Below are 11,554 nucleotides of genomic sequence, written 5' to 3' on the forward strand. Positions count from 1 at the left end.
AGAATTGCAGGTCCTACACACAGGAGCAGAAGGATCGCGACTGCACAGGGGCAAACCCTAGGAGCATCGCAGCTGCACAAAGCCATACCCTGGAGCACGAAAAGGAGGAACGTGGCTGAGAGGAGGGCATGATGCCCTAGCCATTCATGCGGCAGAGGCACAGCAAACTTGTGCTCTCTAGCATCGCGACTCTGCTACCCCCCCCGCCCTCCGCCCCCCTCCAAACACACACACACACACATTAAAAGCTATGCACGCATAGCACATGTACACACATGCACATATATGTAAAAGCTTGAAATGGAAACAACATAGATACTGGACAGCTATGAGGGCTCAGGAAACTTTATATGCCTCAAATCAGGTGAGGGTAATGCATATGTCAGAGAACAGCAGTAAAATTACATTACCTCCTTCCTTTATCTCAAACTGGTAAAAGAACGATACAATTGTCAAACCGCCACATATCATTAGAAGAAAGCAGAATGTCAAGCTTAGGGTCAGGTTTACCAATATATCAAAATCACTTTTGGTGCCAATGCAGTGAATCAACAGGGACATTTTGAAATGCAAACCTGACAAATCTGCTAGAATACCGAGTGAAGAAAGCTAAGGAGGCTGCAAAATTGCCTTGCAGTGATCTGAAATTGTGCAGGTTGGGTAAAAACATGAATCATATACAAAGGTTGACTTATGATGGATATTTTGCTCCTCAGGCAACATCAGAAACATCGATGCTCCTCAGGCAACATCAGAAACATCGATTGTGATTGTGGTTAAAAAAGCCCTCGAGTTGAAAAAACCCTTGTGATTGTGATTGTGAAACTGTAAGCGCAAATGATCTGATGCTGGTGGCATGATGCAGACCAATTGTAATTCAGAGCACGCACAGCTGGAAGTGGCCTGTAGACTGAAGCACTCGATTCTTTGCTAGCTATATAGCACTCTATCACAATGTAGCACTGGCATCTCAATGCTTTTGTCGGTATCTGGGGGTGGGTTCCCCCCACATGCTTGCAAAGATTGGTCTCCATCAGAGCATGTTTGGCTCTCAGAGGCTGGTGTGATGATGCAATATTTGTTGGTGCAGCCGTGCACTCTAATTGCTGAATCCATCATCTTCCTTCTAATAAGCCGCAGGAGCTGACATCTGCGGTTGAGCAACTGCTTTGGAGTGGTGGAGGTTGGATCCTGTCAATATTGTCAATATTGAAGAAGAATGGCTCGACGATCCCTTGCAAGCAGCTTGTGACTTCACTCATGGTGGGACGCTCTTTCCCTGTTCTCCGAACACACTGCAAAGCCAACCCAATCACGTCTGTGAGTACTGGTCTGCATGCAGCCTCATCTGGCTGGACTTTCATGAGCTCCGAATCCAATATAAGGTTGGACTTCCCGAGCTCGGCAAGCTCCACGGCCCATGCCACTGTGCTGCTCACAGAAAGATCGGGCTCCACTGCCTGTCGTCCGCTCAACAGCTCTAGAAGAACCACTCCAAAACTGTAGACATCGCTCTTTGAACTGAGCTTACCAGACTGGTAGTATTCTGGATCAAGGTAGCCTACAGTTCCGCAAGGTGACTGGTTGCTCAGATGGGTTTGGCTTCCGACAGGACCATAAAGAGAGAGGCCGAAGTCAGAGATATGCGCATCCAAAGATTCATCCAGCAAAATATTAGATGCTTTCACATCACGATGAATAATCGTGGGAGATGCATACACATGCAGGTATTCAAGCCCTCTGGCTGCTTGCAGAGCAACCTTCATTCGGCGATTCCAATCTAAGAGCTGAGAAGATCGCGTGCAAAACAGACAATCTTGCAGCGACCCATTTGCCATAAATTCAAACGCAAGGCATTTGTCCTCTTCACAGTAGCCCACAAGATTCACCAAGCAAGTGTGGTTTACCCGTGCCAGGAGTTCAAGCTCCATGTCAAAAGTGCTAGCTCTCTCCATAGTGCAAGCTTTCTTGATCGCCACAAGCTGCCCATCATCCAGGATGCCCTTGTACACATCCCCAAAACCCCCCTTCCCAATCACCATACTAGGGTCGTAGCTCTTTGTGGCTGTTCGGAGTTCTTCGCTGGTGAAGCTAATAACCCTACTAGCTTTAGCTTTCCAAAGCCCTGTCTGAGCAGGTTCCGCTGCAGGCTTCCAGCAAGTCATCCAGATCGAATACAATTGACGTCGAAACACTGCCAACAATCCAATGATCAGTGCTCCAATGACACTCAGGGCCACTCCTACCACAATTCCTGTAATTGAATGCGATGATGACTTAGGAGCTGGCGTGACGATTGTACTCGGGGATGTCGAGTTAGGAGGTGGACACTGCTGGCCTGCTAAGCACTCCAAGCAAACCTTCATGTCTCTGTTTCCGGGACACTGATTCGAGATCCCAAGCTCAGAATTCTGAAGTTCATACTCACCCTCGTTACACTGCGTGACGCACAATCCCATACCAGCTCTCAAAGATGTAGGCACATAGTTATTTGCGGCATTATCTTGCGTCCCCCAGCAGTTCACAACCGTCTTCTGGTCATCCTCCCTCACCCCACAAGTGAACCAATCTCCGGACGAGATGGCAGCAAATGGCACTCCCACAGGGGCAAGTGTTGAATCAAAGTAGGTTTCCCCCCAGCACACAGCTTCATGAGTATCCTCACGCAAGCCACAAGAGAAACTGTAGCCTCCAGTGATCACCATGAAATTGACATTTTCCACAGGTGTAGCCTGCCCATAAGTGTTGTTACCCCAGCATAGCGTCTTCCTGGTAGTCAGCTCTAGCCCACACATGTGGTACCTCCCAGCAAAGATCGACTCAAAACTGGTGTTGGGGGCCTGCATTTCTGTCGAATTACTGCCTTGTCCCCAGCATATTGCGTGCCGTGTACTGGCTGTGAGTCCACAAGTGAAGAAATCACCGGCGGTAACCGAGATCATCGCTTCCAGTGGAGGCGAAGCTTGGCCGAAGGTGTTGTTGCCCCAACAATCGACCAACCCTGGACTGTCTGTTTTGTTATCTCTCACTGCACACACATGATAGCCACCTGAATTGATGTTGGAGTAGCTAGTGCGGAGAAATTGGGACGGAATGATTGAATCATTTACCTGCCCCCAACAGGAAGGACTGTGAGAGTCATACAGCAGGCCGCATACAAAAAAGCCACCACTGGAGATAGCCCAGAATGACGTATTCACCGGAGGCGAGAGGTCACCCAAATAAGGGTGGTTACCCCAACATTGCGGATAAAGGGTTTCCACCTTGAGAGCACAGGCTGCGGAGGCCATACCATTACCCCATAAACCTGCCAATGTGGTCATGTATCCCATTCCTACAGTGGAGGTAACATGATGATGGAGAAGCTGAAAGAGCAGAAGCAACAAGCTATAGAGTGATGGAGAGGTTCTTCTTCTTCTTGAAGGGAAGAAGAGCTTAAGAGTATCATTGGGTGACATGATCAAAGTTCTTTAGTCTCTGACTCTTGAGTTTTCAGGGATCTGAGCAAGGTAACCGCATCTCACACATCGCGAATAGGCCATCAAAGAGGGCTCCCAATGACAGCCTCTCAGGTCGTGATGACTCGATGTGAAGGAAGAACAGTAAAGGGCTGGATTTCAGAAAAACCGGCTGAATATTGACCACGCCCTTACATTTAAGGGCTGAATATTGACCACGCCCTTACATTTAAGGGCTGAAATTCATTAGTTTTAGTGTATATTACCGGTAAAACCACTAAATTTAACACAAAATACCGGTTTTAATTTTCAAAGCCTTCATTTTTAACAGCAGCTGGGAAAAAGGTTTTTGTCGAGGAGTGCTACGCTCATACTTGCAAGTTGCAAGAAGTGAGGGGGAACCGGGAAGTATGGAGGGATCCTTTTTAGGGTGCATCAGCGACGGGTCTAAATGGCCTCCACACTTAGCTAAGAAAAGCATGGCACAAGGGAAAATATGCCCAAAATTTCTCGTGGTGAAATGTCCTCATTCACATTGTATCCTCCCTCTTGTACAAGGACCTCTTTTACAAGGACTTTGAGGAATCATCTATCTATAGACACTTTCCTCGTCAAAATAGAATTGATTAGTTGTAAGTTGGGATTCATAGATCCTCTAGGAATCACTTCTCCCATCACGTCTACTTCTTCAGGGTCATCTATGACAAGATACAAGATTCTATCTCGACCCATGAAGCAATCTCCCTGATAATTCACCAATGGTGTAGGATCATCATTTGAGGCGTGATCCTTGACCTTGACCAAAAACCTATTCATAAAACTTTGATGATCCCAATTTTGCAAAATCAAAATTCTACAATTTTTGAGCTTTTCAGAATCTGACCTCTCCAACTTGTAGAGGACAGCGCTTACAACACCTCCCCCAATCTTGGTTGCAATTGGATGTTCAAAAGGCCTAGAATCATGCTAACTTCTTTTGCTCACTATCAAATTCTAATCTATTTGGGCCTTTAGACACATTTTTTTAAATCCAAACATTAATTCCTCTTGAAGGGGTGTTTATAGAAGTATGAACTTGACACACACATACTCAAAGAATCACAGAAGCTGTCAGAGGGCCATTTTTGCAGAATTGCAATTCTACAATTTTTTCCCTTTTCAAATTCTGATCACACTAACTTATAGAGGACACCTTGTATGCCCTATGTGAAAATCCTTTTGATGAATGGATGTTAGAATCTCTCGAATGAAGTCAATTAGTAAAATTTATGCAATTCACATTGCTCAAGTAATATTCAGTGATTTCAATGATCAAACTCATGCATGGAAGCTCAAATAATGGTTTTAGACATGTACACACACAATGGAAGTAGTCAGGTATACAAACTGAAGATTTTGCAGAATCACGATTCTAGCATGCTAGCACAAAACTACAACTTTCAACTCCCACTCTCAGTCACAGCTTCATGTAGTGTAAAAGGACAACCCTATGGCCCTGAAACCACTCTAAATATTCAAATGCACCTTCAAATCAAGCATGCCACATGAAATGAGCTTTTTTGTCCTCTATGGTTTTGGCATCAAAAACATGTCTTTTGAGCCAAACCTCAAGTTGGATATGGTCTACTTACCTTACTCCTAGTGCTTAAATAAAAACATAATGAAAAGAACAAAAGCAAAAGAACAAAACAACGAATAGTGCTAACGTGCGGAGTAGTTCTAAAGTCCTAAATGCCTATGGTCATATGATGCAGACAATGCATCTTTTGAAATTGCATAAACTCACAATATATTTCTATCTAACCTATGAGGCCCTTGGTGAGTCCCAGTCCCTGGCTACCCCGAGAGCCTAGAATCCCCAATACTACCTCTCTCTAACCTATGCATATATTGGGGTTGTAAAGCCCAATGTGCCTAGCCCAATATACGTAGGCGGCCGGACTAATCGGATACACACTGACCATTCATTATACTTAAAACAATAAGGAAACCTCATCACACAATAATGTGATAAGGAGTCCACAAACACTGTGTGTCTTATCTCTCTCTCTCTCTTTCTTCTCTGCATGCACAGCTCCATCCTTGCGCACTCCCCTTCAACTGGTATGAGAGCTTGAGCTTCAGAAGCAGCAGCAGTGCAGCAGCATCAGCTAGGCATTGAGTGGGAGCAGTACGCGATTTGTGTGAGCTGTCTCGTTTTGGTTATGTGCCTGGTTTTGACTTCTTAGATTTTTCTGTTTGTGAGCATTGTCTTTATGGTAAGCAAACACAGTCACCACACAAGCGTGGAAGCACTCGTAAAAGTGAGCCGTTAGAGTTAGTGCATAGTGATGTGTGTGGACCTATGCCTGACGTGTCTATGGGAGGTGCTAAGTATTTTGTTACTTTTATAGATGATTTCTCAAGGAAAGTATGGGTATATTCTCTCAAGAAGAAATATGAAGTTCTTTCGAAGTTTCAAAACTTTGTGACACTTGTGGAGAATCAATCTAGCAAGACAGTGAAATGCTTGAGGTCAGATAATGGTGGAGAGTATGTCAGCAAAGCTTTTCAACACTTTTGAGGCAAAAGGCATCAAGAGGGAGTTGACTGCTCCGTATAATCCTCCACAAAATGGTGTGGCTGAGAGAATGAATCGTACCACACAAGAGAAATTGCGTAGCATGTTGTCTAACACATGTTTTCCTAATGGATTTTGGACAGAAGCTTTGACAACTGCTGTTCATCTTATCAATATATCTCCGAATAAGGCTTTGGATGAGAAGGTAGCTGAAGAGCTATGGTTAGGGAAACCGCCTTCTTACAAGCATCTAAGAGTCTTTGGCTGTGAAGAGTTTTGCCATTTTCCTAAACAGTTGCGAGAACAGTTGTTGCGAGACAAGTTATCTCCTAAGTCGAAGAAATGCATATTTCTTGGCTATAGCAGTTCTGGTGAGATGGGATATTGGTTATGGGATCCCGAATCCAAAAAGATTGTTCGTAGCAATGATGTCTACTTCAATGAAGAGAAGATGCACAAGAAGCCTGTACCTACAATGGAGATGCGAAGAGTTATCTTTCAGGAAGATGGACATGTGTATGATAGGGCTCAAGCACCTATTGTTGACCAAGGTGTGGACTTTGATGAGATATTTTCACCAGTTGTGAAAATGACCACCCTTAGATGTGTTCTTGCATTGGTAGCCAAAGAGGACATGGAGCTTGTCCAGATGGATGTAAAAACAACGTTTTTACATGGAGATCTTCATGAGGACATTTATATGCAGCAACCTGAAGGTTTTATTGAGACAGGCAAAGAGCATTTGGTGTGTAAGCCCAAGAAGAGCCTTTATGGTCTTAAGCAAGCACCAAGGGAATGGTACCATAAATTCCATTCATTCATGCTGTCTCAAGGCTTCAAGAGAAGCGACTTTGATCATTTCCTCTATACCAAGAGAGCTACGGATGGTAGCTTGATCATCTTAATCCTGTATGTGGATGACATGTTACTTGCTGGTAAAAACAGACATGATGTGACAGCCTTGCAATCAAAATTACATGCGAATTTTGATATGAAAGACTTAGGTGATGCTAGTCATATTTTGGGCATGCGTATTCAGCAAGACAGATCTCAGCAGTTGCTTCGTTTGTCTCAGGCAGAATACATTAACAAGGTGCTCGCACGGTTTCACATGGAACATGGGAAGGCATTGAGTACACCATTGCCTTCATATGTGAAATTGTCTAGCAGAGATTCTCCTAGTTCTGATGATGAAGAGAAGGCTGAAATGGCAAAGGTGCCATATGCATCAGTGGTTGGCAGTTTGATGTATGCCATGATTGTTACCCGCCCGGATATTGCATTTGCAGTGGGAGTGGTTAACAGGTATATGTCAAATCTAGGCAAGAAGCATTGGGAGGCAGTCAAAGGTGTGATGAGATATTTGAATGGCACGAAGAATGTGTGCATAACTTTTGGAAAGAAGGAAGCATGTGTAGTTGGCTACACGGATGCGGATTATGCAGGAGAATTGGACAATCGAAGGTCCACTTCTAGCTATGTCTTTATGTTTACTAGAGGAGTTGTTTCATGGCGATATCGTTTGCAGAGTTGTACATCACAGTCTACTACTGAGGCAGAATATATTGCAGCTTCAGAAGCATGCAAGAAAGCGTTACGGCTTGCACGTCTAGTAGAGCAGATTTGGGTATAACTAGTGAGATGGCGGTTTTGCATTGTGATAGTCAGAGTGCTATCATGTTGGCCAAGAATCTAGTGTTTCATGCAAAGATGAAGCACATTGATGTGAAGTATCACTTCTTGTGTGAAGTGCTTGATGATAAGCGTATGTAGCTTGTCAAGGTTCACACAGATGACAATCCTACTGATCTCTTAACCAAAGGCTTACCTTCGTAGCGGTATGCACACTACAGGGCACTCACTCATGGGTGTTGGATAGTTGGGTAGATGGTCATTGTCTACCTGTACTATATTTGTATATCTATATATATGCATGTTCACCCCGTACTTAAAGGCACATTGTCCTTTAAGTGGGAGGTTGTTGGGGTGGTAAAGCTCAATGTGCCTAGCCCAATATACACGGGCGGCCGGACTAACCGGATACACACTGACCATTCATTATACTTAAAACAATAAGGAAACCTCATCACACAATAATGTGATAAGGAGTCCACAAACACTGTGTGTCTTATCTCTCTCTCTCTCTCTTTCTTCTCTGCACGCATAGCTCCATCCTCGCACACCCCCCTTCAGCATAAATGAATGAGATATTAGTCTTTTGACAGTCACTACATGAGCTAAAGGCTCTCTAATCTATGTTACCTTCCTCTACATTGGCACCAATGTTAGTAGCACGCCGTGACAGATGATGCAATATAGCTTGTAGGCACCAACATACCAATGTCAATGCTAAAGATTTTTGGCCACTTCTCAATAAGAGTGATGAGCCAAATTAATCTGTGTTTATTGCCATAAATAAATATAGTTGAAACCCCAATCTTGGATCATTTGAAGTTGCTACATGTACGGTCATCCCAAAATGATATCGTAATTTGGATTTCTTCCAAAGGCTACTACCACAAAGGTGTGCTCGAATCGCACTCCGCATGAAGTGACTATTACTCTTTGAAGAAGCCCTATAGGTCTCTCAACGTAACCATCAAAACCAACTATGATTTCATGTATGTTTTCACTAAGGATGGTTTTTCCAATTATTCCCAAACATATTTCTTAGAGCAATGGCCATGCATGCCTCACTATCTAGGATAGCTAAGGTGTTATGTCCCTCATATTCCATAAGTAGTAGGGTTGTGTTTCCATCCTCTCCTTTGCAATATTCACCCACTTTATTGAGTGGTATTGGTTCTTCGGCAACTCTCTTGGCTTTGTCATCTCTTATGGTTGGGATGGAGTGTCGCATAGATACTTGAATACCCATCTTCTTTAATAAATTCCAAAATCCTTCCACGAGTTAGGTCTAACCTTAAGTACATCTTCCAAGTGTAGCATGCACTAGATAGGTGGTACCACCCATCAACACCGACAAATTAACCACATCTAGAGTTGAAGGTGTTTCTAGTTTGAGAGATGGAAGCTTTTGTATGTCTGAGCAAGCTTCGTAGTCTCCAAGAAAAGACGGTAAGGTCTTAAAGATTTTTACTTTTTATCCTCTGACCTTTCTAAGCCCACATCTCCATATTCCCTTTTGACTTCCGATTCTAAGGTCCTTTGATCAAAATGAAGTTCATCACATGGACCATGGAAGGTCGTCATTTCTAGTTTTGTCTTTTGGATGGCTTCCCATAGTTTATTTCCCCACTCTTTGTTCACTTCGGGTACATGTGAGGTTGGTTCCGAAAGTACTTCTTTTTTTCTCCTATCACTCATGCCTCCCATTTTGTTTCGAACCTCTTCTAGTGTCCTACTGGCCCTGGTCTGTTTGGTGATTTTTCAAAAAAGAAACCACAATAAATTTACTGTCCTTGTTTTCGAATGGATTTGAAGACAAATTATGTATAAATAATATTATTTAAGTAGAATATATAATAGATTTATTGAAATTTTTATCACTTGAAGCCTAAAAATATTTAAATTAATTTTAAGAACCAAAGTTGTTTATATGCATGTATATACAATACAAATAAAATATACATTCTTTAGAGTAGCTACCTATATCAAATTATTTGTAAAGGTATACAATATTAAAAGTACTATGTCCTTGTTTTTCTTAATGAAATATTAACACAAATTATGTCAAAATAATTAAGTAGAAGATATAATAGAGTTATTGAAATTTTTCATCACTTGGAAGTTTGAAAATATTTATATTAGTTTTAAGAACCAAAGGTATATATGTGTACATATATATATATACACTACAAATAAAATATGCATTCTTTAGAGAAGCTACCTAAATCAAATTATTTGTATATATTTTGCATTCTCTTACAATTAAAAATGTGAGAGTGTTTACATGAGAGAGAGAGAGATAGATTGATTGATTGGTTAAACTTCACGAAGGCCATACATAGCCTATGGGACCAAAAGAGTCATGTACAAAGGGGTTGCCTCCTCTTTGAAAAGAGGGAAAATGGTTGATACCAATCGGGGTGAAGACTTGTAGGTCAATAAGGCTAGGGGGGGTACATCATGCTTTACTTGAGTAACCCTAGGGATGGGGATGGGGGCATAGGGATGGGGCAAACAAAACAAGAAACAATCTCAGGGGTAATGTTTGGCAACGTGACCTAAGGTTTAGGAGCATGAAACTCCTATATGATGGCCTTTCCGCCATGGTAAACTACCCACTTGACTTTTTTGCTTGTGTTGCTTTTACCTTCTCGAGTTGTTCACCTTTACATTTGAGTTGTAATAGGGTGAGTTCCTTCACGATCCAAAACTTGGTGTCAGAGAGAGAGAGAGAGAATCGCGTGCGCGTGTGTGTGTGTGTGTGAGAGAGAGAGAGAGAGGATTTATTTGTAAAAGAGAGAGAATCGCGTGCGCATGTGTGTGTGTGTGTGTGTGTGTGTGTGTGTGTGTGAGAGAGAGAGAGAGAGAGAGAGAGAGAGAGAGAGAGAGAGAGAGAGAGAGAGAGAGAGAGAGAGAGAGAATCACGTGCACGCACGCGCGTGCACGTGTGTGTGTGTGTGTGTGTGTGTGTGAGAGAGAGAGAGAGAGAGAGAGAGAGAGAGGATTTATTTGTAAAAGAGAGGTAAGGAAAAGTTTAGCATAAGGTAGAGAAAAGGAAGAGAGAGAAAGAGATGAGACGAGAGATATATTTATATCTTCAATTCACAAAAATCACTTTTTACTTTACTTGAAAACAACCAACCATTTAAAAGGCCTCTCTCTCTCTCTCTCTCTCTCTCTCTCTCTCTCTCTCTCTCTCTCTCTCTCTCCCCACTAGCCCTTCAATTAAAAGAAGTTTTATTCAAGACCCTAGATCTATTCCATGAGGCATCATAATACGTATGTTGTGATGGCATGTATTATGAAAATGAGCAAAGTAGGTGAATCAATGCCAAGACCTTGCCAAAGGTAGGAAGATTGTGATGGCATGTATCATGAAAATGAGCAAAGTAGGTGAATCAATGCCAAGACCTTGCCAAAGGTAGGAAGAAATCGAGTGCTTTTCTAGTTCTTTCTAAAGGTTTGCATGGAAGATTCTCAAAGTCAAAGGAATGGGTATTAGAAAAATATTGAAACCAAGTTTGCTATATTGAAACCAAGTTTGCTATAAGCTTCTTTATGGCAAAAATGATTTCCTTTTAATTTCCTCCTTAGTAGCGATAGCACGTGATAGGAGTAACATAGTAGCTAATGCATTCATTTAACTATTTGTACACGCAAACAAGCAGCATATGCAAAACAAGCATATGCAAACAAGTAGCATATGCAAAACAAGCATGTAAAACAAGAACTTAACACAAACAAACAAGATTGAGGGTCGAGTTTCTTGAGGCCGACCCCCATCGAAAGGCTTTGTATTAATCTTTTGCTCTTGAACTCTTTACATAAAGAGAAAAGTGTGAATTAATACATCTCTTGGACCATGGAGGCTAGGATCTCCATAACCCATGAGCTTATGGGCTTGCTT

At 42.4% G+C, this 11,554-nt stretch overlaps 1 protein-coding gene across 2 annotated transcripts; it reads right to left on the reverse strand.

The window, feature by feature from the left end:
• Positions 1-540: 540 nt before the first annotated feature.
• On the reverse strand, positions 541-3,694 carry LOC147618174 (receptor-like cytoplasmic kinase 176). 2 transcript variants are annotated; one of them, XM_086774589.1, is made up of 2 exons: positions 3,111-3,694; positions 541-3,028 (listed from the first exon to the last, which is right to left on the reverse strand). In XM_086774589.1, exon 2 carries the CDS (start codon positions 2,940-2,942, stop codon positions 1,116-1,118), a length of 1,827 nt encoding a protein of 608 aa, XP_086630715.1. In that variant the 5' UTR covers positions 2,943-3,028; positions 3,111-3,694; the 3' UTR covers positions 541-1,115. The 2 variants fall into 2 exon arrangements, with proteins under 2 accessions (XP_086630715.1, XP_086630714.1); XM_086774588.1 differs by having other exon boundaries at positions 541-3,621.
• Between the last annotated feature and the right edge of the window lie 7,860 nt (positions 3,695-11,554).

The sequence above is a fragment of the Cibotium barometz genome, chromosome 35 (assembly GCF_041138505.1).
Source record: "Cibotium barometz isolate CiBa-2024 chromosome 35, ASM4113850v1, whole genome shotgun sequence".
NCBI classification, from domain to species: Eukaryota; Viridiplantae; Streptophyta; class Polypodiopsida; order Cyatheales; family Cibotiaceae; genus Cibotium; species Cibotium barometz.

Bases quoted from the DNA above. Each gene is read 5' to 3' on its own strand.
- LOC147618174 (XM_086774588.1), bottom strand. From the start codon at position 3,458: ATGTCACCCAATGATACTCTTAAGCTCTTCTTCCCTTCAAGAAGAAGA.